Source organism: Ammospiza nelsoni, chromosome 8, assembly GCF_027579445.1.
Source record: "Ammospiza nelsoni isolate bAmmNel1 chromosome 8, bAmmNel1.pri, whole genome shotgun sequence".
Lineage (NCBI taxonomy): Eukaryota > Metazoa > Chordata > Aves > Passeriformes > Passerellidae > Ammospiza > Ammospiza nelsoni.
In genome coordinates, this window is record NC_080640.1 from 18,650,593 (window position 1) to 18,677,681 (window position 27,089).

At 44.2% G+C, this 27,089-nt stretch overlaps 1 protein-coding gene across 1 annotated transcript; it reads left to right on the forward strand.

Annotated features, from left to right (window-relative positions):
• Positions 1-1,541: 1,541 nt before the first annotated feature.
• On the forward strand, positions 1,542-27,089 carry ALOX5 (arachidonate 5-lipoxygenase). Its single transcript, XM_059476794.1, has 14 exons — positions 1,542-1,750; positions 5,446-5,644; positions 7,380-7,461; positions 9,056-9,178; positions 12,342-12,448; positions 13,972-14,144; positions 14,867-15,013; positions 15,100-15,303; positions 15,529-15,615; positions 17,311-17,489; positions 20,168-20,289; positions 22,432-22,532; positions 24,371-24,541; positions 25,763-27,089. The coding sequence occupies exons 1-14, from the start codon at positions 1,601-1,603 to the stop codon at positions 25,940-25,942; spliced, it is 2,025 nt and encodes a 674-aa protein (XP_059332777.1). The 5' UTR covers positions 1,542-1,600; the 3' UTR covers positions 25,943-27,089.

Here is a 27,089-nt window from a genome sequence, read left to right on the forward strand (position 1 = left end):
GCTCTAACTGTACCACAAGAAAAGCACTTCTGAGGTGGTTTTAATTTAGCTTGTTATGCATATCTATCACTAAAGATTCACAGAGCCAGAGAGCAGCTAGACCAAGTGCCTGACCACAAAGAAATGAGGAGCTGGGTTTGATCACAGAGCAATGATGAAAGGACACAGATGAGCAGAAGTGCAGCCCAGCCCCTCCCAGTATCATGCAGCTGCTGCTGCTGCAGCACAGAGGAAGATGATCAGTGAGCTAACAGGGTTGGCAGCATGTAGTGTTTGTTTGCTTGATGAAATACTCGAGAACAGTGTTAGTGGTCTTGGTGTCAAAGTGGCAAGTGTGCAGTGTCTCTGCTATGGCTTTATTTCTCTGGGTAAGTTGGAATCTGGAGGAAGCACAGACAGCTCTTCTGTTCATAATGTCAGCATCTTAATGGCAGCATGTGTACTCAGGGTGGGGAGTGTGAAATGGGATGTTTAGAGGGCTTTCTGCAAATGGGGAGCTGGTTATGCAGAGTTCTGATCTGCAGACATGCTGGCATTTGGTGTTACAGAAATACAAAGACAGCAGGGTGTTTCAAAAGCTCAGAGGAATCCAGGGAATAAGGCATGGGCACATACAGGGGTCTAGCCCTGAGGAAAGTGCGAGCTGTACACAGATTTGCACATTTGGTGAATAGAATGGGGGTGCAGTATGGTGTGAGTCACCATCCCTGGGAGTGTTCAAAAAAATGTGGTTATGGCACTTAAGAACATGGTTTAATGATGAATTTGAGTGGACTTGATGATCTTAAAGGTCTTTTCCAATCTTAACAATTCTTTGGTGCTATGATAGAGTGAGTAACTTTGGATGATGAAGAGAGTGGGATATTTGCAGTGTGTAGTGTGTTGTGTCAGTGTAGTGTGAGTGTAAGGAGCACACAGTAGAGTAGGTGTGCCTGCACACTGGGGTGGTTTGGAGGTGAGGTTACAGACTGCAGAGCAGTTCAAGATGAAATCCTGTAAATGGTGAGGCACACGGGGCTGTGCCAACGTCAGCTGTGCCTGGCAGGATCAGGAATACTGTGTGGAGCACTGTGCTACAGAGCCGAGAGCTTGGATGCTGTGTAGAGTTGTGAAACTGTGGAAGGTTATCAAGAGGAAAGCAGAGCGTGGAGGGCTCTGTAAATCGTGCTGCTGTGGAACTGCTGCCAGCGGGAGGGCAGGGGCACGGACTGAGGGCAGGGTGAGGGCAGGGCTGGAATTCCGGGTGAGGGGGTGCTGTGCCAGGACAGGGTGCGAGACAAGGATGGAATTCCGGGTGAGGAGGTGCTGTGCCAGGACGGGGCTGGAATTCCGGTGAGGGGGGACTGTGCCAGGGCAGGGTGAGGGACAAGGATGGAATTCCGGTGAGGGGGGACTGTGCCAGGGCAGGGTCGCGGCCGGAGGCGGCACAGGCGGGATGGGGTAGGTGTGCCGGGCCGGGCGGGCCGGGGAAGGGGCGGGCAGCGCCGAGCCGCCCCGTGCGGTGGCGGAGGAGGCGGCGGCGCTGGGCAGGGTCCGGGCGAAGGCAGCAGCGCAGCTCAGCAGCTCCGCTGGGGCCGAGCCGAGCCGCGGGCACCGGACCATGCCGTCCTACACCGTGACGGTGGCCACGGGCAGCCAGTGGTTCGCGGGCACCGACGACTACGTGTACCTGACCCTGCAGGGCACGGACGGCTGCAGCGAGAGGCACCTCCTGGACAAGCCCTTCTACAACGACTTCGAGCGCGGCGCGGTGAGTCCCGGGCGCTGAGGCACCGGCCCCGCCGAGCCCGCACGGGGCGGCAGCCCCGGCATCCCGGCCGAGCCCTGAGCAGCGCCCCGAGGGCTGGGCACGGCTGGGCTTTCTTTTAGCGCTCGTCTCCGTGTGCCGGTGCTCTGGAGCGGGACACCGAAGTGCCCGCTGCCCTCCCCGGCCGCCCGGCATCCGCATCCCTGCCTGCCCTAGGAGCCAGCCCTGGCTGCCTCCGTCAGACCTTGGGGAGGACGGAGCCCTTTGGTTCGGATTTATGATGGGCTTTCACATCTCCTCGCACTTTCTTTACAAATACAAAAAAAAAAATTAGTGTGTTTCTTGGTGATAGGTGATGTTTAGGGTCAGTATTTATTAATAGTCAGAGCATTGTTATCTCCAAAGAATTAAACAAAGAGGTAAGAGCATTTAGTGGAAAGTACAATGCCTGCCAAGAGAAACATGTAGGGCAGTGTCAAAGAAAGCTGGAGAACAGCATGAATGTGTGAGAATGAAGTTGTGGCTAGGCTATAAGCTGCACTCTTCTTTTTAGCTCAGATTTCTGCTGTTAGCTGTGCCCTGTCCTCTCTGTGGTCCTATCACCGTGTTTCAACTATCCAAATGTAATTGCTTATACTCAGAGCATTGGTTTTGAATGGCATTTATTTATTTGCTTGTTGTCCACTCTGGAAATAATAGACTTTTTTCCCGCCTTTTTCCAAAACGTGTATTTTACCTGGAAACAAAATTCACAGTTTCTAGAAGGTCTGATGAGATAGAAACAACTTTAAAAGTTTTAAAAAGATATTCAGAAGTTTGGAAGTTAGACCTCCCACCACATGTACAAGTGAGTCTTCAGTGTCATGGTGCTGCTTTGCCTTGAGGTGTGGTTTTCCATCCATGTGGCTTGCAGCCTGAATTAGGTCCATGGTCTCTTGTTGATGGTGTGTGTGGTTGTGGTCCCCCAAATATTTACCAGCCACTGTTACTGAAGTTAATTTTCTTTCATGATTAGACATTCATTAGCTTAGGACGTTGTTACCTGAATCTCCCCAGTGGACATCCAGTCATTGTTTCTCTTTATCTGCTGAATAGTCACATACTTTAGGCAAAACTGAACAACATTAGCAAGAGAGGTGGAAGGAGACCTCAGACTGTCCTGCAAACTCAAGGTTAGGGTGCTCTCCCAGGAGGGCTGAGCCCTGCCCAGCTCAGGAGATCACCACCAGGTTTTACTGACCAGGCTCTCACTCCTGGGCTGCAAAAGAGGGTTTCAGGTGGAGAGCCTGGCAGTACTCTGAGCATTCAGTTGGGCTGGATCCTGTCATGGGGAGGAAATGCCATGATGGAGCATTCAGTGTCTGCCCAGCAGCAATGGGGGAGCTGCTGTGGGACCAGATCCAGCAGGAGCAGAGATATATCCACTAGGTGATATGGTGGGTGAAATACTCGGTGATACAGAGGTGTGGGTGTTAGCAGCAGTCAGTTTTTCAGCATGTATTTATTGTGGACCATCAGAGTAGTCTGTGTTCTGTAAAGTGTCCGGCTCACTGGACACTTGCAGTACAATGTGCTGCGTTTTGGTTATGAGGATGTTTTCTTGGGGAATGCAGCATCTTTTTCCAGGTACCTGTTCAGGTTACATTGTGCCCAAAACACTGTGTCTTAATAGTATATTGTGCAAGGGAAAGAAGGAAAGAAAAGAAAAATACCAGTACAGAACCAGAAAACTAAAACTGAAGGCGGCCAGAAGACTTTGAGTTTGGTTGGTTTGCAAAATGTAGTAATTGTTTTCACAGTTCTGCCTTTAGTTTTTCTTTCAATACCATCTTTTTAAATTTTTTTTTCTGCAAAGCAATTAAATTGTTAATCCTTTTCTAAAACAAATAACAGTTTTTAGTGGATGAGCAGAATTTTGCAATATTATTTTGTAATTGTTGTCTACTTTCCAGGTTTGGGGTTATTTTCCCTAAATGTTGTGCCAGGCTCTGTAGTTCCATTCTCCTCATAATGTCTTAATTTGCATTATTGCAAATTGGGCATATTACTACATGTGATTAAAGAGGGCATGGGCCAGATCTGAGTAGGAGATTTGTATGGCAAATGTTGACTGAGGGAAAAATATGTGGAACACCCTGAAGGAATTTGCACAATGGCAGCTCAGTTGTAGTTTTTCGACTCAGTTCAAGCCCTGGACGCAGGCAGTGTTGAAAGTCATAGTTTCTTTTCTTTACATAGTGTCTTTTGAGTAAATTCCTCTGGTGCTGAGTGATTTCAAAGTCTATGGTATCCCTCAGTTCTCTCTTTCCTTCCCCTTTCATCTGCTTTTTTGCTTTTGTTGAAAGAAAAATACTAACATGTATTTCCAGAAAGGAAATGCAGCTCTTTGCACTTAGAGCTTTATGCGAATACAAAGAAGAGTTGTCTGTGCCATCCTTTTCCAATATAAGAATGGTCAGTAGGAATCTCTCCTCAAAAAGAGACTCAGGTTTTGCATGAGATTAAATTGCTTGAACAGCATGGTACAGGAATTTGGACAGTACAATAGTCTTATTACTTCTGTTATCTCACTCTGCCCTCAAACTGTATAAAAGCTCCTTGTGTCTCTGGTTTGCCATAGAGCCACCCTGGTGTTTATCAAGGGACCTCACACAACAAATGGCATAGAAACCTTCAGCAGCCAAGTGTCAGTTCTTACCTTGTACATTCTCTGTAACCTGACACACCTTTATCTATTAGCAAAATTGTCATCTGAGGTGAGCCCGTGGCAGTGCTGCCTTGGAGGGAGCAGAAGCTGTGTGAGGTACCAGGAGGGAGCCCTCCCTCTCAGAACTGCCATTAAAATTGGAAGTGTGAAGGTCATAAAAAGATTAAAACCTTCCAGGATCATTTAGGTTAATTTCATGTCCTTCTTGCATTACATCAACAGTAACTACTTTAGGGCTCTGGTAATATAGGCTTATAGGCTGTTTCTTTTAAAAATGAGTTTCTTTTAAAAGTTGGCTGTCAATGTGACATTTCTATCAACACCTTGGATCCGATTCATATTGCTCTTTAATTTAAATCTTATGTGTACATATCTCCGGGTGTGATATTGTACTTCAATTCCTTTGTACATCTGACCCTTACAAACATAAAATGTATAATTGTCCAAATTTTAGCTGTATAAACATAAAATGTACCATTGTCCTCATTTTAAAAAGGGAGAACTGAAGAAGATCAGGAAGCAAAAGGCAAAGTGGATTTTGGTGATCTGGTTACTGTCCTTAGTCTGAAGCACACATAACTAACACAAAAAGGTCTTTAAATTCCTAGTCCAATGTTCTAATCTCTTTAACATCTTTCCACTCGGACAGTTGCATGAGATGTGCCCTAGCAGTACCTCCTTCAGCTCTTGCTAGGAGAGCAGTGAATGGTTTCATTGGCCTGCATGTTTTTCTAAGACTTGCACACATTTCAAGGAGTAATACTCTTTTGAGGTTGCATCCAAAAATGTTTCTCCATTTCTGGAGTGTTTTGCATGTTATTGTTTGTTCTTTTTTTAAATCTTTCTGTTGCACTGAAGTCCAGTAATGGGACTTCCTTTTTTCACCCAGCAGAAGCTGGAAAGCTGTGTGAGGAAAGACTAGGTATGCCTGGGTAGGGCTGGGGTGCTTTCTGCATATGCAGTGCATCACTGGCTGTATTCTGCTCTGCAGGTGGACTCCTATGATGTGACTGTGGAAGAAGACCTTGGAGAAATTCAGCTGATAAAAATTGAGAAACGAAAATACTGGTACCAGGATGACTGGTACCTCAAGTACATCACTGTTAAAACGCCAGTGGGTGACTACCTGGAGTTCCCGTGTTACCGCTGGATTACAGATGAAAAGGAGGTTGTCCTTCGAGATGGAAGAGGTGAGAGCTATTAGAAACCAGATTTCCTGCAGAACACCTGGAATTTTTCCATCTCTCCTTCCCATTTCTCCACATACCTCCCAGTCTTCTCCCTTCGATGAGGACCCTCTGCCAGACCTCTGCTGCATCCTAGAGAGTGGCTTTCCCTCCTAGGAATGCTTTCTGAGCAGCCTGTTGGGCACTGGCAGTTGGGTTGGATGTTTTGGGAGGCACATACAAGAGTCCTAATGCTGGCTTGTTACACTGGTCTTGATTTTGAAGGTTGACCCTAATGCCACAATTTTTACTGCTCCACATCCCCATTGCTGGAAGCCCTTTTGATCTAATTAGAATTAGTGTTCCCTCTTTGTTTATTCTAAGCTCCTAAGTGGCCCATTATTAATTGCCGGTAAATTGTCTTGTTTTCATGAGAATGAAAGAAAACCCCAAAGCTGCTCAGCAGGTGCAAACTGAAACAGCAGCTTACTTTTCATTCATTCTCTTTGCATGCTGTCAAGTCCAGGACAAGGCAGGGTGATGGATTGGACTGCTCCAAGTAATGGTGACTAACTGAGAAAGGTGTTTTTAAGTGTCTCTGACACCTTCTTTCTGTGACCAGGGTTTGGGTAGACATTTGTCACTGATGTTTGCTTGTTCCTCTCTCTGGTACCTGGGGTAGGTTGGCTACTGTAGTGTTCTGCAGCATGAGTGCTTGAAAACAGCTGAAACAAGTGTGAGGTGGTAGGAAATAAATGTTTATATTCACCTTCCACTTTTGGCCACTTGTGGCTGGGGCATTTTGTGTTTGAAGTCTTTTGTCCTATAATGACAACTATGTGTCAGTTTATTTTTGGTGTTTCCATTTTTCATAATTTGCTTTATAACAACTGTACCACTTCCATGGAAGGCAGCTTTGTGTGGCTTTCAGAGTATGGTGAGGCAAAGGAGAAGAGCAAGTAAAACTTTCTTGGTAACTTGGACGCAACCACCTGGAAACCATTAGCCATGTACATTATCAGCTGTATTACCTCTGGTATTACCAGCCCCAACCCCAAGCAAGCTTTTGTCATGAAACTTCTACTGGTTTTATCTGCCTCCACATTTGTGTATGTAAAGTGAGTCTCGTACCTTGCCCTTTCTATGATCACTGAGGAAGTCTCTGTGTTATTTAATGTTATATTGAATTCATGGTCAAAACAGCAAAATGTCTGGAACGGAAGTGTCATTGTTTTTTCTTTCTGTTCTCATGACTGGAAGATGTGATTATTTCCCCAAGCTGGCTGGGGAGAGCATTGCTCAAGGGGAGAAGCTTGGAGATGTTTCCTGCACATGTCATTTAGCAGAGAAGATGATCTCAAGTAATGTTGTGGTTTCTCTTATTGATGGAAAGTCCCGTAGATACTGAACTGTAAAATTAGTTCCCAAGACTCTCTTCAGACCACTTAACACTAGATATGTACAGCAAATGTCTACATTAGAAAACCAAGGTTATGTACAGTTGAAACTGATATTCCTAGTTGGAGCTGATTTTCCCTTGGAAGCACCAAGCCAGGAGCTTGTCTTCTTCCACAGATTCTCTAAGGACCTGTGTGTCCACTCAAAAATACTGAATTGGATCATGTAAGCATTTCCCGCAGAAACTTTGTATAGGTATAGATCAGAATTTTGAATTTTGAAAACTTTGCTGTCCTTCTCAACACCTGGGCAGTGATAGGTAGAAGAGACTCATAACCCTGTCTCTTTTCCCTGTTAACAGCAAAGCTGCCCCGAGATGACAAGACTCAGATCCTCAAGCAGCACAGGCGCAAAGAGCTCGAATCCCGTCAGAAAATGTACCGGTGAGTTTGCCGCTGCTCCAGGGCCTGTCCTCCTCAGGGCAGTCTGGCACAGTATAGTCACATTACCACCTGCCTCTAATTACTCAGCTGCTGGATGAGAGAAAGCCTGAGTTACCATGTTGGCATATCTGGTTTTAACTCAGATGGAATCCATTGTACAGTGATGATCACCCTGATGCAAGTGGCATTATGGATACTGGTGCCTCAGATAAGCCAGTCTGTGAGACTGCCATGGGAATTCAGTGATACAGCCTCTGTGTGGGCCCTCTGGCACGCCGTTGTGCTTTCAAGGAAAATCTTCAGGGAAGATTTGAAGGCATATTTCATTTGTCTCTTACAAGCAGTACTACAGTTTTAGAACATGATCTGAACATGTCAGCTTTTCCTGGAGCGTTTTGGCTGCTGCACCAAGCTAGCTTGAGCTGTTTCCTGCACCAGGGTGCAGTGAAAACCTGGCCCTGTTTGAGTGAACTGGAATGTGCTAACAGAACACAGTTGTGATGTATAAAAATCTCACATATGTATATTATACCTCTATGTTTCACACATATATATATGTACATACATGTATGTATTTTACTTATATATCACATATATATTATGTGATATATCATATATATCACATATATATTATAGACATTTTTTCCTAGTCAGTGTCATGATAAGAAAATTCTGTCCTTTCTCAGAGGGTAACTCCAGAAGGCATAGACATTGCCTTTTGCTAGAGATGTGCTCTGTTAAAATAACAAAAGTTTCTTGCGCTTGTATCTCCTTATTGGGAGAGTAGGGGTCAGGGCAAAGGGTCTATTCAGAATTAATGGAGTGAGGCTTGGTGTGTGTGTTGTTTATTTCATTTGAACAAGAAAGGCTGTTCCCTACAAATTACAGGAAATAGAGCAGAGGAAAATATGGTACAAAAAGAGGTGTGCCACAAAATTTTATTTACATATGCAAGAAGGAAGGCAAAACCATTTGTAATTTCAGGGAAATAGCTACTAAAAATTCTGATGCATAGCTGATAATACACAATGCAGTCTGTGTGTGGCAGGCAGTTTGGAAATACCATTGAAACAGTATTCTTTACAATTCACTTTCTTTTGTTTTGAAATAAAAATGGGGCAAAGAATGTTTGCTATGGCCATTAGGAGGTTGAACAGTTAAATCAAGGCTCCTGGAGATGGCCTTTTGAAGGAATCTAAATACATGCCTGTGTAGTTTTATCTGCTGCATCTCAGTTCTCTAGAAGTGTAGTCCCAAGAATGAGCATGCATTGGGCAGCTGTGTCTTTGTCCCCTCCCCTCATAATACATTTGAAGTCAGTTTCAACCAAATGTGGCAAATGTGTCAAAATATCACAGATATTAAGTTACTTCAAGCTTTGTGAAGGTAGGCAGCCAAGTGTGTATGCCTTCCAGTCTGCTTCAGGATTCTGTGGGGTACTGGTAAGTGTTGATGTAGTGTAAATCACTTATTTTGGCCTGAGTCTGACACAAGATTCTTTTATAGCAGTGAGCCACCAAAACAGTGGAGGTCAGGACACAGCTCCCATGCTGATAAGATTTTATGGTTAGTCAAACCTCTCTTATTTTCTCAGCTGGAAGGAGTGGCATCCAGGCTTTCCCCTGAGCATCGATGCCCATTCTCACAGTGAACTGCCTCGTGACATCCAGTTTGACAACGAGAAGGGAATTGACTTCATTCTGAACTACACGAAAGCGTAAGTGTTTGTAAGTCTGCAGAATCTCTTTTGGGGCAGGGTAAGGATCTGACCATCTTTTAGGTTTCATTGAATCTCAGAATTGAATTTTTTTCTCCAAGTGCTGTATCAGCAGCCAAAGTATGAAAGTAGGAATTTAATGGATTTGTTATTTTATTTTTTATTTATCAATATTTATGTTTTTCACACTGACTGAGCCTCTGCATTCTTGTTAGCCATGGTTTTGACTGTAGGCAGATGGAGACACTGGTGAACACTGGTGGAAAGCATCAGCAGGACTGCAGGCATGTGAGACCTTGAGCTTCTCCCTCAGTTCTCAGCATTGCCCCTTGGAGATACCTTTCTCCTCTGACTGTTGGTGATAATTGAATCTTCTGGTGGCATACACAAAGAAGGTTGTTATTTATCAATGCACCCTTGACATCCTGCTGGAGAATATCTCTTCTGAGCAGCTCATCAGTTATCCACACCTGAGTGTAATCTGCTTGGGGCAGCCAAGTCACTGTCCACCCACTTGGACATATCATGTCATTGAGGAAAACATTGCCTGGGCACAGGATGAGCCTGGATAATCAATCCTGCAGAGCTCTGGAATAGCACAGTGTCAGAGAGGCAAATGGGACCTTCTGTGCTGTCTCAAGAGCCCAGGTCATACAACACTGTCTCAGATATCCCACCATACTATCAGGTGGTGGAATAGTCTGACATGGGACAAGATTCGTCCTTGCATGTCAGAGCATTCTGGGTATTTTATTTATTCATTTTTGCAGCTGAATTCCGCTGCCAGCACTGAGTCAAGTCAGCATGGTGTTAGCCAGTGCAAAGCAGCTGTTCCCCAGCTCAGATAGAAGATCTGAGTGATGCAGGAGCAGCAGCACCTGAATGCCAGAGATGAGAGGATTGCCACTAGGAGACATAAGCAGTTTGGAGGCTGCATTCCCCTTCCAGCAATCCCATCCTGCTAGGCTGTGGCACTTTATCAGAGGGCCTGAGCCACTGCCAAGTGAAACTTGGAAGTGACTCAACAGAGTGCAGGGACATCTATCTTTGTCATTGGCTGTAAGGGGCCCTCCCCATGAAATAGGAACCTGAAACTGTGTTGCTGACAGCCAGCCATTCTGGATAACTGGTATGACACAAAACAGATTTTCTAAGAAATGGCAATGCTTGTTGTCTGGCACATTTGGCTGAAAAATCTAGACCTATGTTTATGGTCAAGTGAGTTGTGAAAATCTTTGGAGAAGAGTTTGATGGGCCTTATCTAGCTCTCCTGATGTGCTTTGGGAGCTTGGAACAACTGTTTGCAGGAATGGGGTGGAGAAACATGGGGGAAGGCATGGGGCTTGACTTCAGTTTGGGTGCAGCAAGAAGGATGGCAGAGAGGTATGTCTGAAACCCAAAGGCAAAGTGTAGCAGTGGGCAAGGAGAACTTTTAAGGGAATATGTGAGAGCTGGGAGAGTTATATGAGACATAGGAAGATGTGGAAGAGGGGAGGGGAAAGCCCTTTTTCTAGGGACATGTAAAAATGAACTCGGAGGGAGATACGTTTCAGATATTCCTTATGCTGTTGCAAGATTGGATTTTTGGATGCTATTGGCAGTGGATAGCTCTGTAAGTTTAAAGGATTAATTGTGTGTAGGTGGAAATAATCCTGAAGGTGCCTGGTGCTGACGTGACCTACACTATCTAGCAAATGGAAGCTCTCAGCCTGGATTCTGTGCCAGAAATGCAGGCTTGTGTAGCTATTTTGGACCAGTGTTGCATTTGGGCAGATTAAGTTCTATAAGCAACTCTGACTTTTTTTTCCTTGCTCTGGTTTCTAGTATATGCCAGAGACTTCCAAGTACTCGATTTCTTGAGGAAAACATATTTTGTTTCCCGAGTCCTTTGGAAGTTTTTGTACAGTGATTCTGTGTCCCTGTTGGGTGTGAGAAGACCTCTGGAGACACCATCACCTGTTCTAGCCTAGACAGTTGTGTGACTTCCACTTCCAAACATGCCTCCAGGCACCTCTTACCCTTGACTGCCATCTGCAGCAGCAGAAGGAGCCCGTTCCACATGCACCCATCAGGGCTTAGTGCAGAAGCAGCTCCTTTGTTTTTCTGCACTGTGGTCATGCTGGTCTAGAGCCCTCCTTCCAGAAAGCCACTGGCTGTTTCTCCAGGCTTTTTTGTCCTCTCCAGCCAGTTCTGATCCAGTCTTTTCTATATGTTTGATGATTATAAATCCAGCCTCCTGGATTCTCCTCAAATTCTTTTTGGGAGGCTTTCATGCAGCACTGTGACTTTACTTTGTTGTCTGCCCTGCATATCTTCATGTGCTGTGTGTGCTTTTATTTGTGTGTTTGAACTGTTAGTGGGAAGTCAGCTTTCTTTTTCAAGTTCATTATTTGCTTTCTAGTCAAAGTAAATGATTTCCATCTAATAGCAGGAGTTTAGCATTTATGCAATAATTTAGGACTTGTCATTTCATATAAGGGGAACTTGCTTGGCTGTGCTGTGTTTGCTGAATTAGCAGATGAAGTCAGACATTTCTGGCTCCCAGCCCACTGTGTTCATGTGATGTGTGCAACTAAGAGCCTTGGTTTCTGGGGTTAGATGTGAGCATCAAGTTTATCCAGCAGCTCAAATAAATAGAAAGCTCTCAAAAACTCAGGCCTCACATTTTTGGGATCCAGACTGGCCTTTGTCAGGTAGATATTTACAGTACTGCTGGGTTTTTTAGGAATAGTGGCTGCCTGATCCTGGGTTATCTTCTGACTTTGTGCTCCTGTCTGAGTCTCTTTATGTCACCACACCACATTCTGAGTTGGTGTTGGTAGTGCCCTCAGCACTCTTAACTGATATTAACAATGTGTGAAGCACCAGTTTTTCTGACTCCAGTTTTATAGGTGCTAAAGCACTGCCAATGTAGGCTGCTGAGAACAATTCTAGAACAGAGTTCTGTACATGCAATAGCAGAAGTTGGGCTCTTGATGTGCCTTTCAGCCTTGTGTGTAAAGGTACAGCCTGCAATATTAATTCTCTAGGGTGGCTACTCCCACATTCCACTACTAAAGTTTATTGTGTTTAGATGTATAAAAACATTGAAAATAATAGGAATGGATATTGAGAAAGCTGGAGATTATTTTTTCCAGATATGTTTTGCTTTGGTTTATTTTAGGATGGAAAATCTTTATGTCAACCGTTTCATGCACATGTTCCAGTCTTCCTGGAGTGATTTTGCAGATTTTGAGAGGATTTTTGTCAGAATCAGCAACACAATCTCTGGTGAGTTTATCAGCGTTTGCTCGTGTTTGCGTCACAGAGTGACTAATTAGTTGTCTTGTTTGATCATCTGATTAGGATGGATGTGGCTGACCTGCTCTTCTGCTCCCCAGGAAATAAACTGTATTCTCTGAAGTTTTACTCTTCTTCAGGCTGCCTAGGGATGAATTCACTGAAATAAGAGCAATTGTGCTTTTCTTGGGTATAAACCCAAGCATACAAGGTGGCAGAAGTATTAAAAATTAATTATAGCAATTTGTTACATTTAATAAGGTTGCTTCCAAAAGTACTTTTAACACAAGAATTAGATATGATCTACAATTAGTTTCATTGATAATATTTCCATACTCATGAGGAAAGCTCCAAATCTGTGACATTTAAACATTAAGCATCAGTCTCAGTTATGTTAATACAAATCTCAGTTTGCTTTTTTGCAAGCCTTGGCAGGTGGTTCAAGGCATTTTTCAGTCATGCAGTTTCTGTCCAAGGTGCTGAGTAATTTTTTTCTTGATGTAGGCTTCAGATACAGCAGCAGATTCATTAGGCAGTTGATGGAGATAATGTAAATGTCATTTTATATAAACTTAACTTTTTTCTGTTTTATTAGAAAGCATTGTGGTTTTTAAGACTTTTTAAAAAGTATCACTGCATTCCCTTGGGGCCTATATTTTTAATATTTTTAGCCTTTTTAGAAAAATTAAATGCTTTCAGAAAAAGTACCACCTTGTTTAAAACTAGCCAGTAGTGGAAAACTTCTCTAGCTTCATTTTTCCCCTGAAGACACCAATGGGGTTTTTCATATTAACTGAAGTGACAACATGACATTACAAAACAGAACACTGCAACTATAGAAAATATCCAGTAGTACTACATATGTAATAATAAAGAGATGGAGTATCCAAAACTAGAATTTTATTGAGATGTTCATCTGGGTTTATATCAGCAATTGAAAAATAAATAGAGGGAAAACAAGTCAAACAAGCAAAACAACAAATGAGGAGTTTTACTGAGTCAGAGTCCAAACTCATCCCCAACTTTCCCTCACCCAGCTCTAGCCTAAAAGAACTGCTCCAGCCACTGCTGTTCTTTCCCTACACACTGATGTGCATTTCACTTCTCCTGCTTGTGCCACCTGTTTTTGAACTAATCCCTCTGTACTGCATGCCCTGTGAATCTGAAGAGGGGAATTTAAAAATTTCATGGAAGACCTGAGAAGGCAGTTTACAGATGAAGAGAGTATTTTTCATAAAAGTTAGATATTTTATTCCTTATTTCCTCTATACATGGATAAACAAATTATCATCAATTTAATTCTTCTCAGTGTGAGAAGCAAGAATTATATTTTCCATTTAACTTCAGTGATATTTCTTAAGTCTGTCATATTTTGAATCCTTTTCTTGCTGCTTTCTCTATTCAAAGTGTCAGTGCACTGTAACAAAAAGGTGAAGGGGAAAGGAGGAATCCTACAATGCAGTAGGTATTGATGCTGCACACACATTGATGCTGTAGGCTTGCTTTTCCTTTAGAATATGTGATGCAACACTGGAGGGAAGATTTTATGTTTGGCTACCAGTTCCTGAATGGATGCAATCCTGTGCTGATCCGGAGATGCACAGAGATACCCAAGAAGCTGCCTGTGACCATGGATATGGTAGAATGCAGTCTGGAGAGGAACCTGACCCTGGAGGAGGAAGTGAAGGTATGGCTCTGGGCCAGGCTGGGCTCCACCTGTTCCTTCTCACATCCTCTAATCTCCAGAATCTGTGCTTACTGCCTTCAGCCACATCTCCTTTCTTCAGGATGTGTGATAGGTCATGCAAAGATGCTTGTCTCTGCAGGCTGGCAGTGCTCCTGCTGGCTTTCCTCCTGCTGTCCTGCAGCTGCAGGCCATGCCTGTCTCCAGGCCAGTGGAAGAGCTGTAACCTGCAGATGAACACTCCTTTGTCACTGGTTTAGGTTAGGGATTGACTGAGTGCCTCCGAGGGGAAAGGTGCCTCTTCCTTTCTTGGCAGGGCCATTCCCACAAACATGCTGAAGAAGGGTTGACAAGGGTGGTGCCTTGCTTTTGTTTGTACAATTAACACAAGGCTCTCTTCAGCTGTCAGGGTGAAACTTGCTTGTGTGTCACTGCATGAGTACCAAATAGATGCTCTTTGCTGAAAGGCTCACTGCCAGACTCTGCAGACACCAGTCAGGTAGTTTGTGCAATGGTTCTTGCTGTCTCAATGGCATCATTCTTGAACTGCCATGAGCAAGGGCAGGCCAGGGGTAGCTTGTAACCACCAGGCTCATATCAGTCTCTGCCAAGGCTTCCCATTCCTTTGTTCCAAGCTGCTGCTTGCATATAATTAAAACACATAATGCTTCTCTTTTTCTTTTTCTTTTTCTTTTTTTTTTTTTTTTTTTTTTTTTTTCCCACAGCAAGGCAACATTTTCATTGTGGACTATGAGCTGCTTGATGGTGTGGATGCCAATAGAACAGACCCGTGCACGATACAGTACTTGGCTGCACCCATCTGTCTGCTGTATAAGAATCTGGAGAAAAAAATTGTACCTATTGCAATCCAGGTGGGCTTGCTGCCAGGGTCAGCTGTTTGTTGTCTCATTTTAAACATGAAGGACTTGGGGTTTCATGTTCTTTCTATATCTTTCAGCTTGGTCAAAAGCCTGGACCAGACAATCCCATCTTCCTTCCTTCAGATGCCACCTATGACTGGCTGCTAGCTAAAATTTGGGTCCGCTCGTCTGATTTCCACATCCACCAGACAGTGACCCACCTCTTACGGACACACTTGGTCTCAGAGGTGTTCAGCATAGCCATGTTCCGGCAGCTGCCTGCTGTGCATCCCCTCTTCAAGGTTAGTTCTGGCACAAAGGGAGGGTCTCTGGTGGGGTGGGGTTGTTATCACCTCAGTTGGAAAAACCAAAAGGAAGTTCTGGTGATCGTTCAGCTGAAATAGTTTGACTGGCTGCCCTGCAAGATAAGATGCAGCTAAACCACCAGGACTTCAACCTTTACATCTGGCTGCTGTTGAATTCAAATTGAGAATTTTCCTTCTCTCATTGTTTGCTTCATTTCCCAGCTCTTGGTGCCACATATGCGGTTCACAATAGCCATCAATACCAAAGCCCGAGAACAGCTTATCTGTGAATGTGGCCTTTTTGACAAGGTGGGTAGACTCCTTGTGAATCTTCATTGTTCATGTCAGCTCATCCTTATCCATGGTTCTTTGCTCTTCATGGTTCCATATGTACATATGTACATATCTTGTAATCATCACATATTGCTTTGTTCCCTGACCTTTCTATTAAAGGGCAAACGTAAGTAATGCCAGCTGAGGAACAGGCACACAGAGCTGATGCCTTGTGCTAAAGATGTTCTCTTTTACCTCTAAGTAGCCAAATCAGATGTGGCCAATGTCAGTCAGTATCTTGCCCAATGCTGATGTGCCTTTGGGTTATAATATAGGAGTGCATATAAATTCCTTCATATGTATCCACATAGTTAAGCCCCCAACTTCTTTTAAATATTCAGTTATTCACCTGTGAGCAAAGGGATTTGTAATTGCAAATGGAAATCTTCATCACAGAAGGACACGTAGGTAAGACAGATTTCTAAGACCACAAAGAGTGTGTTTGGATTGCAGACTGTCTTCTTGAGTTGCCATAAGCAGCAGACCTGCTAGGACTGAATTTCAGCTTCATCTGAGTCCGTGAAACGTAGATGTATGTCACACCTTTATCAGTGGTTTGGGTGAGGGCTGGCATGCATCCTCAATAAGTTCACAGGTGACACCAAGCTCCCTGGGAGAAATGGAATGCCACATCTAGGAACTGCATCAGCCTGGCACACAGCAGTCTCTGTGGCAACATGCTAGGAGCGTGCTATGAAGTTTGGGGAGGCTTCAGAAACCCTTTCAAAGAGGGAGCCTGTGTTTCTGTCCTCGTTGCACCACTGACACCAGGTCAAAAATAGCTTCCTTGCTTCAGAGTTTTTCATCCAAGCAGAAAAGAGGGGTTAAATCCAGACACCTTTCCTTGTTGTCTATACTCCCCTTTGCAACCCTTTAAACAGAAGTGTCATGAACATACCCCATGCATGTGGGATGAATGTGTGGGTAAGAGCTGCCAGCAAGGATCTGGAGTTCCAGAATTTGCTGGTTCCAATGCAGATGAACAACCAGCTAGAGGACAGTAAATGTAAGGTCACAACTACTGCAACACTATATCATATGCTAGAAAAGCAACTTTTGGGAACTCTTGCACAGTGATTATCTGAAGAGTTTTGCTGTGCTGTCTATTGTGGACATGCTGTGTTTTTCAAATGTAACATATACTGAAACCCTGGGCATTCCTCATTAGTCTTAACCCAGCAGGATTGATCTCCTGGCATTATTTCCAGTGTGACTAAGGGTAGCCTGCATCCCGGAGAACTTGCTCCTAAACTCCTCTGTAACAGCACTGGCAGTTCAACTTAAGTCCTCTTCTAACACACTCAGGGCTGCCTTCCTTCACACATGCACTGGTGCTGGAGCACAGGGCTGCAGGGAGTGCCATGGGGCTGCAGGGAGTGCCATGCCCTGATCTTGCTGTGTTTTGTTAGTGTATTCCACTATAAGCAGTACCCATGGTGCAGATGTGGATATTAACAGTGGTTCATGGGAGAGGTGTGAAATCCCTAAAGTCAAAATGCACAGTTCCAGTACACCTCTGCACTTTGGTACTTTGTGTGGAGATGTGGTTTTCTCCTTGAAAAACAGATTCACCAGCATTCTGTATCCCATCTCCTGCAGATTTGTAAAGCCAGTCTTGTCACAAAGGGAGCACAATCTCCTGCCGTTCCCATCTTGCTGTTTTTCCTTCAGGCAAATGCCACAGGTGGAGGAGGACATGTACAAATGGTGCAGAAAGCAATGAAGGATCTGACCTACAGTTCCCTCTGCTTCCCTGAGGAGATCAAAGCCAAAGGAATGGACAACAAAGAGGATATCCCCTACTACTTTTACCGGGATGATGGCATTAAGGTCTGGGAGGCTATAAAGAGGTAATAGAACATGGTTCTAGATATTGGCTAATACAGTCACAGAGACACAGACCTCATTTTTTTCCTCCTCACTTTGATCTTCATGGCACCTTGTAAACAATACCTGTGCTGGTTAGTCACATAGTGCCTTTTCCATCCAGTATATTTTATCTGAGGAAAAATATTTAGTCACACACACACTCTTGAAAGACTGGTAATTCCTGCTTTTTTCAGTGCTGTTTCCTTGCATTTTGTGTTTCAGAGGACCCTTTACAAATATGTACTCTTCTACAGAATTTCACAGAAATTTAGTAAGTCAGAATTTATCCTACAAAAGGAATTTAGTTATTCTTTTTTTAGCTATGCACAAGCCAAGAAAGGACCCAGTTCTCTGAGCCAGCCACATAAGCTCATCAAGATTCTTGTGGACGGAAAATATAAGCTTGGCTTCCATGATGGTTCTCTTTTGAAACTCTGTAAATTAGGTATAAACTGGTTGGAATAAAACCTTTCTTAAAATGCCTTAAAATTTCAAAGTCTGAGTTTAATTAGGAAGAGCAGCAATTTTGAATAAGGAGAGGTACTGCAAGGCTGCTCGACCACACAATCATGGCTCCTTTTCAGATCTGAAACACTGCCTTGCATGATTTATATGGATTTTATTCTGCAGTGGCATTTAATTTAACAAACAACATATTTTTGCATGGCATACATTGCTTACCAAATATGCAGCTGTTTCTGATCACATGACTTTTGAAAAGCATGATCATTAAAAATCAGATCTTTTGTGTACACAAAGTAGGAGTTTTATGTTGCAAGGATAATGTTGGAAGTTCTGGGGACATCTTTGCCTCCTGTGTTTTCTCTGTGTTTTTACAAGGGCTTATCTTGCAATATTTCCTGCAATTGTGAGTGCCCATTTGAGAGAAAAGGAAGTTGTTACTTTGCTGTGGTTGTTTTCTTCATGACGTCCTTTTTTTTCTTTTTTTTTTTTTTCTGTTCTCCTACTCTTTTCTGTGTTTTATTTGTGGATTGAGATATGCCTTTCAAATACCAGGTAATACTCAGTCAGCTCAATTCAGTTTGAGTGTTTGTGGGTGTTGACCTTGCTGGAGGGTGATGTTGGTGGCCTCGAGCTTGGCTGGGAGCTGTGAATCATTGGGTTTATACATGGAGTGGGCAGTGCCCTTCTGAGTGTGTGAGCTCCTGACCCATGAACCCATGGCCATGCAGTGTCTGCTCACCAGGAATCTCCTACACTCTGCAGGGCTATCAGTCTTCACTTTTCTGATGAAATAATTTCTATCCCCAGCATTACTTCCCGTGTTGTAGAAGGCCTAGGCCTAAGGAAGCTGATAAGGTTGTTCCCACAGAAACCATGAGTCTCACATAGCAAATTTGTTAAGTCCTCTAGTCCTCTTCCTGTTTCTGATCTAGCTGCAGATAGATACACCAACCCAAAGACATTTCAGCCCAAAAGGTCTCACCCACACTTCATATACTGACTTCTGTTTGTATGGAAGGGGGTCTGAAATACTGCCATTTTGTGAGAGGAGGATCCCCTTCCTGTATCACCTGGCACCAGTGCCAAATGCATGGAGAAAGAACTCATGGAGAACAGCTTTCTCTCTGCATGTTGCAAAGTTTTTGTTTCCTTTGCATTTCCTCTGGAAGCTAAAATTACTTAAACTTTTGGTGTTTATTCAGTTATTTGTCTGCCTCAAATGACAGCTCTTGATTGGCTGATAGGAACCACATTGACAGATTTGCAAAAGTCTCCAAATTGCAATAAATGTATAAAATGTATAAATTTCTATTTTATTAAGGGATAAATCTCTGTTGGGTAACAATTCTTCAGTCAGCTTATACAGTCAAGTGTTTCATCTTGTGGGTTGCTGTCAAAATATTTAGCAAGAGATTTAGCAGGGTACCTGCAGAGCTAACAGAACATCTCAGCACAGCTCCATTAACCAGTCATTCAGTCATGAACTGCAGTTCTTAAGGAAATCAGGATTTCCTGTTTTCACTACTTTCAAAACTACTTGTGTTAACTGAGTGCTTTAAGAGCCTGTCTTTGAGAGGTGAGCTAACCTGGGAAGTTTTCCTAGGAAGAGGCATCTTGAGAAGAGGAACTGAACAGGAAGGTGTCTGCTGTGAACAGTGGGCATAGGAAATAGCTCTAGACCTCTTCTTCCCAGGAAAAGTTTCCAGAGCCACTTAAGTATTTCACAACAAGGATATCCAATGGGAGGGGTCAGATATTGGCATTCAGGAGCAGCTTTGGAGTGTCCCACACACAGGGAATGGTACTGGTATCACAGTGTGGGAACCCCACTGCCCAGTGTGGGAGCCATGTGGATATGCAAGAGGGATTCTGCATGGAGTGAGGAAAAGATGTAGATATGATGACAGAGGCCTGTGCAGGAGCAAAGCCTCAAATAAGAGAATAAAGTGCACAGGATTTTTCAGGGGTTGCAGTGTGGTCCAGGATCTTGTTGTTGGGGAAAGAAGTGATGCTGCAGTCCTAAATGAATCTAAGTTGCCTCTGTTAATTGCCACTGCTTGTGGGAAGGAGATAGGAGGGTTTTGAGACCTTCTCTTGCCCTTTTCTGTTTAGCATCTGCAAGGTCAGAAGAACATCTTCTGGAATGGCAGACTTGCATTCTCCTTTCATTTTCTTTGTTTGTTCCTGTCCACAGTTTTGCAGAGGATGTAATTCACATCTACTATGAGAGCGACGAGGTGGTGTGTGAGGATGTGGAGCTGCAGGCCTTTGTCAAAGACATTTATGTCTATGGAATGAGGGGTGTGAAAGCCTCAGGTAAGGTGGGATGGCCCAGCTGGGTGTGCAGCTTGTGCAGTCCCTGCTGGCAGCAGTGCTGAGGGCAGAGCACAAGTCAGAGACCTGCTCTCTTCTTGGGCTGAAGGAGCTGGGTTTTGTTGTGAGACCCTGGCTCAGGCCAGTTCTCAGGAGACAGCTCCTTCCTTTGACACAGATTCTCATAGTGAGTTTGAGCAGCTTGTGTAATCTCTCTACACAGGGGACAGGGCCTTTGATTTTGTCTGCTCATGCTTTAGGCATTGGGGGCAGTGTCTGTGTGTGCCACAGCCACCAGGCAGACTGATGGACATCGAGGAGGAGCAGGGCCCCTTGAATCCTCTCCTCCAAACCTCACACCAAATAAGAACATGTAATAACCTCCCAGGGGTATATTGCTGCATTTCACATTTGCTCAGCATTGGTGTCATCATTGAACTATTCTACTCTCTTCAAGAACAGATACTCATAATTTCCATGAAATAGTTTCCTTTGCTCTGTCTCTTCTCACTGCCTCTCTTTTCTTGCAACCCATTACTTGGCCATGGGAGCTCTCATCGATAAGATGGCTCACTTTGCCTACCTGATTTAAATACTGTCCTGTTGTTCCCTAAACATGTTGCTTTTCTCTTCCACACACATTTTTTCCAAGCAGATTTTCAGGAATTTTTAGGGGTGGCTGGGGATTCTTCCTATTGTCCTGTCTGATTTAAATCTGTTAACACCTGTTGGCCAGTGACCTAGGGCAGATGGCTCTGGTGTTGCATGCACATTGGAGTGCCAGATGTCCAGGCAAAGGTGTGATGTTTCCAGTCATTATGTTCTGGTGGATAAAAGGCTTCTGGGTTCTGTCAGCCTGGACAGGCAAAGGTTAATTTTTGTTTGTCTATCTGTCTCTTAGCAAAAGCTTAGAAATGTTGTTCCTCCTGGTAAGGACGTCATGCTTGACCTAAGCATGAGAGAAGCATATGAGAGAAGTCCTGAGCTTCCAGGGCTCCAGCTGGGGTGGGATGCTACAAGCACCACTGGTGGGAGGACTGCCACTACAGATGGGAAACCAGGCTTGCAGCATCTCTTTCTGCGCTGCTGCTGCTCCAAGGGTTGTATCATAGAGAATGGAGATTTGGCAGGGTCTCTAAAGAATGGGAAGAGGCTAAATGAGGGAGACTGTGGCTCCTGTTTTTTCCCTGGGAGGGCAGCTGTGACTGGGAGAATGCCAAACTCCTTTAAAGATGAGCACAGTGTACTTGGAATAGCAGGACACAGGAGGGGATGGTGCATCCTCTCCTCTTTGGGCGCAGTGGCTGGCCAGAGCTACCCCTTCCCTCTTGCAGGCTGAGTTCTGCATTAGGTTGGTGGTGGAGATATGAAGTAGCTGGCACAGGCAGCCTGGGCAGGGGCAGCTTGCATACTGGGACCAGTGGTCACGTTGGGCTGGGACAGGGGTACAGCACAGGCCTGTGATTTAGTGAGGGCAGGACTGATACAGGGCTGGGGTTACTTCGCTTGCAAACTATTTCCCTAGCCCCTGACTATTCTGTTTTTTCTTTATATAACTCTGACTATTCTCCTTCAAAGACAGCTTAATGCAACTATTTCTGTTCCTCATTCTGTTTGTTTTTCAGAAGTTCTCATTTCCTCATTTCCCATTTCAGCAAATCAACTCTCCCTGCACTCTTTCTTCCAATTCACTTGATTGCTGAACCTCAGACCTTTATAAATACAAGCACATGGTCGCTCCCTCCTTGGCATGAACCTTCCCTGCTCACACTGCAGACTGAAGAAAAGTGGAGCACCTGAGGTCCCTGCCCTGGGGACTCTGGGAGTTCCTTGCTGCGGGGTAGGTAGGACAGGAACACTGGTTTTTAAAGGCATAATTACACTTTTTCTTTCCCTCATGGAACACCACCTACTTTGCAAACAGTGGTGATGCCTCAGAGGCCTGAATGAAGCAAGGCTGTTTTTACAGCTGCACAGCCAAGGCACAGAGAGGTGAGGAGCTCCTGTGGGACCACACAGCACCACCCACAGCCTGCCCTGCTCTGCAGACACTGCTGCAGGGCCCTCTGACCCGTGGGTTCTCATCACTGCTGGGTGGCAGGGTTACTTCATTGCTGGGTCAAGCTTTTCTTCTCCCTCATTTAGGGTTCCCTAAGATGATCAGGACACGAGAGACGCTGGCAGAATATCTCACAGTGATCATGTTCACTACATCGGCTCAACACGCAGCTGTGAATTTTGGTCAGGTAGGAACCTGTGGGAGCACTGTTCTTCTTCCTGGCCTGGGAGGTACATCTACCAGGGCAGGGTCTGAAAAGCATTTTTTAGTAGGTATACAGAATTTCATTGCTTTTTTTTCAAAATAACTGCAGAGCCATCTACAAATCCCTGTGAAGTCTGTGGAAACTGAAGTAATTTGGAAGCTGAGAAAGGCATTTCAAGTCCTACCAAAGATCAGATTAGGGGTTCTAACTCATATATTTTAGTTTTGTTGATTTTATTACAGGAATAATTTTTAAAGCATTTAAATGGCATTGCTGCTCATCTCTTGAGTTTACAAACCAAGTGGCAACTTTGGGCTTCCTCTATGATGTTTGATGTGTCACATACTGATAACCTGTGTTATCCCTGCCTGCCTTGACTGACATATATCTGCCCTGAATCTGTAGTAACCACCGCCTTTCAAATGCTGTTTCTTTTAACATCACAACATTTTGGAAAGCAGATTTAACAGCCAGAAGCAAATCACTTTGTCAGTCACAGAGCTTTTTCACTGAGTGGTGGCCAGTCACTGGAGCAGGCTCCCCAGGGAAGTGGTCGCAGTTCCAAGCCTGCCAGAGTTCAAGGAGCATTTGAACGATGCCCTTACTCTGATGGTTTAGTTGTAGGTAGTTCTGCAAGGATCAGGGAGCTGGACTAGATGATCCTTATAGGTCCCTTCTAACTTGAGATATTCTATGATTTTATGAGCTTTTTTTTTTTTTTTTGCGTGTTCTCACTTCAGGCATAGGTGATCTCGGAGATGATATCTCAGAGATAAGCAGAGAGACCATCTTTCTTATGGTGGTTATTCCCAAATACCCTACATCACTTTTTATGCTGACCCTCCTGTCCACCCCTGCAGCTCAGGAGCTCTGGAGAAGTCTGGAACCTGGTGTCCAATGAACTCACATTACTGCTGTGGCATGTCCATAATCAGGGACCTCTGCAACTGTTCCCTTCTAACTTATCTTTAGAACTGATTCAGACAACTCCCAGTGCCCCCCTCAGAAAATCCTGTCTGTTCAAGTACCACCAAGAAACCATCTCTTAATTTGGCTACAGAGGATATGCAGCCCATCAGTAAAAGCATCTTCAGGCATGGAAGGAAAAGGCAGAGAGGGCTGAGGGGAGGAGGAGGTGGCTGTGCACTTCCCCTCAGGCAGAGCAAGGGCAGAGTAGGTAATGAAAAAGTGCTTGGGATAGAAAGGGTTCTGGTAACTGCAGCATCTTAGATGGTGGCAAAACTCAGGGTCATATCTGAGCCAAAATGAGACAGCAGCATCTCACTGCACTGAACCAAGCCAGCAGTGACTATGTTCCCAGTCTGCTGCTCACCATGGCCATATCTGCGTGTCATAGTCCATATTTCTTGATGAACCAGCATGCTTTATCTCTGTTAGTATCTGAGCACATGGGCATTCGCTGTGGGCATGTTCTTGGAGGAAATTTAGCATAAAAGAGAAGCTAGAGTAAGGGTGATCGCCTGAGGTTATCAGAAGGGAACTTTGTTTAATAAAATATTTAAGGCCTTAGCCAGTCTGCTGAATTTGGGCTGTGAGGCACATGCCTGTGGTTAGCAGAATAAATTCTCCCATTTAGATTACCCAACTCTCTCTCTTGTGAGTTCCTGGGCAAAGCAGTAGGGACTTCCTTGTCACCTCCAGTCCCTCTATAGAACTTTTCTGTCATTAGTATTGTCTCTTTCTGAGGAGCTCCTATTACAGAAGCAAAGTCCCTGTTGGCAAACTCCTGCTTTTCTTTGGTGTGTTGCTAAGCACCGGCCCCTGCAGGTTCTCACTGTGCTCTCCTGCTCTCTGTGCAGTATGACTGGTGCTCGTGGATTCCCAATGCCCCACCGACAATGCGCTGCCCTCCCCCTACAGAAAAGGGCACCGTCACCATCGAGCAGATTGTGGAGAGTCTGCCAGACAGGGGACGTTCCTGTTGGCATCTTGGAGCTGTCTGGGCCTTGAGCCAATTCCAGGACAAAGAAGTAAGTCAACCCCCCTGCTCTAGGTGCTGGAGATGTGAAACCATGAGGGCGACGACGAGACTGCACAGACTCATGAGACTGTTCTGCTGCCCTGTGCTTGACTTGGCCATTTTCACCTTTCTGTGGAGATGTATCAGTGCTGTGGGTTTGCCTGAGTTCTGCCAGGTGCAAACCAGCCAGGTGCAAAACCAGGGAAAGAAGTTGTATTTTTACTCTGAGGCTGTCTCAGCTATAATCAAAGTTGTTAAGCTTGAGCATGGCATTGCTTAAGAAGGATGCTGGTGTGGGAGGCAGAGGGCTGCAGAGGCATAAGGCTGCAGTGCTGGGGAAGTAGGTACAGCAGTGCTGTGTCCCCCATGTCCTGTTCCTTTGGAAAATCTACTCCAGTGCCATGTGCACTACAGCTGTGGCTTGTGCCTGGCAGGTGAGGAAGGAAAACAAAACAAGCCTACAGAAGGCTTGGCAGGCATGTAAAGCCATGCATGGCTACAGGTCTGTAGCCATTTCCGTCATGTAAAATGAGGTTGTAGGTACCTGGTTGTTTCACACAAGGGCTCTGGAGAATGTGTTTTGAAATCCTTAAATAGAAGATGATGGACAGTGGGTACTTTAAATTCAGTTTCTCTGTAAGAACACAGTACTAGCAGAGAAGCTTGTACTATGGGAAATAGTTCCCAAAGTGCCCAAAGCAATGCCAGTGTGCATCTTGGCTGTGCACTTTTCAGAGCACCCTCAGAGTCCAAGCTGATTAAGCAGCTGTCGTATGAACTCTGAAGGACAGTTTGAAGTCAACAGAATCTTCCACTTTCACTGAATGAAGTAGTCATTTTCCTTTTCAGCCTCTGGCTGGGAATTCCCCTCTAATGCTATCCTTTTTTCTAGCAGCATAAATGTTTGGATGGCTATACAGAGATCTGGCTTAGGAGGCTCATTGGACTGACTACCGCCTGAATAAAAGTGCATGGTTTTCAGTGGATGAGATCTCTTCAGGCCAAGGAGTGCCATGTAGACACCTGAACCACACCACAGAATGATGCAGGGATGGAAAGAAGCAGCCAGCAGTAGAGGGAAGGTGTAGGCTAGTTTAAATATTGATAATACTATTTTAATAGAAGCATTTGTGAGGAGAGGCTCTGGGTGGTGTCCTGCCAAATGGCATAATACTGAAAACTAATTGCCTTTGCTTTCTCAAAGCCTGGTTTCTTGGTGTTTTTCAATCAGCTGTTTCTGGGCATGTACCCAGATGAACACTTCGTGGAGAAGCCAGTGAAAGAGGCTATGGCAAAATTCCGCAAGAATCTGGATGAGATTGTCAGCACCATCACCGAGCGCAACAAGAACAAGAAGCTCCCTTACTACTACCTCTCCCCAGATCGTATTCCCAACAGTGTTGCTGTCTGAGCACATAGCCAGGAGAGTTTGAAGGCCTGTAAAGCTAATGATGTTTTTCTGTTACATGCTTCTTCAATTAGCTTTTCAGAAATGGGTAAGAAACCCACCCTCTCCATCAGAACTTGCTTACGTCTGTTTGAACTTTCAAAATAAATTTGGTTATGACCAATCTTGTAAACAAAATCTAACTGACAACCCTCTAGGTCAGATTTGTTACAAATTTATTTTTCCAGGATTTTTAAACTAATCTTAGAATCAATAGACATGTTATCTTTCCCTCTCCTTGTCAAAACAATGTAATCACAGATTCCCTTATTCAGTGGAAATAGGATCATGAACAATAAGCAAGTAACATTTTAAAATCCTTCCTGTTTTTAATAGGTGACAGTGGTGACATAAAAAAATATAACATTTAAAGTTTATGTATTGTTTTGAATCTGATTAATGTGAAGTATTTTCACTACCATCATGAATATCCTAATCAGGATGAAAGTAGAAGCAGGAAATTTTTTGACATAGCTGATGGGGTTTTATTGCTTTCTTACCGAGTTCATGTGAGATGACATCTCAAAGGAGATGAAAATTTTGTACCATCCTAAACCTAAGTATTTTCTACATGAAACTAGGAGGGTTTGTTTTAGCCTCTGCCAGCAGAGTTTGATGTTATTCACATGTAGGGACAAATGTTCTACTTAAGGGAGTGCTGGCAAGTACAGACCTATGCTCAGTTTGTTTCATTGCTGAGGCTGTGGGGTTTGTGGACAGATTCTTCTGTTTTGTGGGGAATGAAGAGGCTACTTTGCATAATGGAAAAATTTGTGGAGAAGGCTCAACTGACAGCTTCTAAGAGGAATCTTAAGATTTGGCCAATTAAGCATAACTGGCATGTTCCATCTTAGTTATAAACCACTGAGTTTTGTCTGTTTTGTGTAGAGGTGTTTATGTTCGAACACTTGGGCTCTGGTAAAAGTTGAGAAAGCCACTGAAAAAAAAACAAAATTGTGGTTTGTGAAATTTAAGTTGTGGTTTTGCTGATTAGAATTTGGGGTTATTTTTCTGAGAATTTGTTCCTTGTACTTGATCTGCCAGCATGCAGTGTGTTTTCTCAATAGATAAGAAAGTTCCTTGTGCTAATTAAACAAAACTGAACATCCAA

Excerpts from the sequence above, each read along its gene's own strand:
- ALOX5 (XM_059476794.1), top strand. The coding sequence starts at position 1,601 with ATGCCGTCCTACACCGTGACGGTGGCCACGGGCAGCCAGTGGTTCGCG. Across the intron at positions 7,462-9,055 it reads TCCCGTCAGAAAATGTACCG|CTGGAAGGAGTGGCATCCAG; the intron begins GTGAGTTTGCCG and ends TTATTTTCTCAG. Across the intron at positions 24,542-25,762 it reads GCCAATTCCAGGACAAAGAA|CTGTTTCTGGGCATGTACCC; the intron begins GTAAGTCAACCC and ends TTTTTCAATCAG.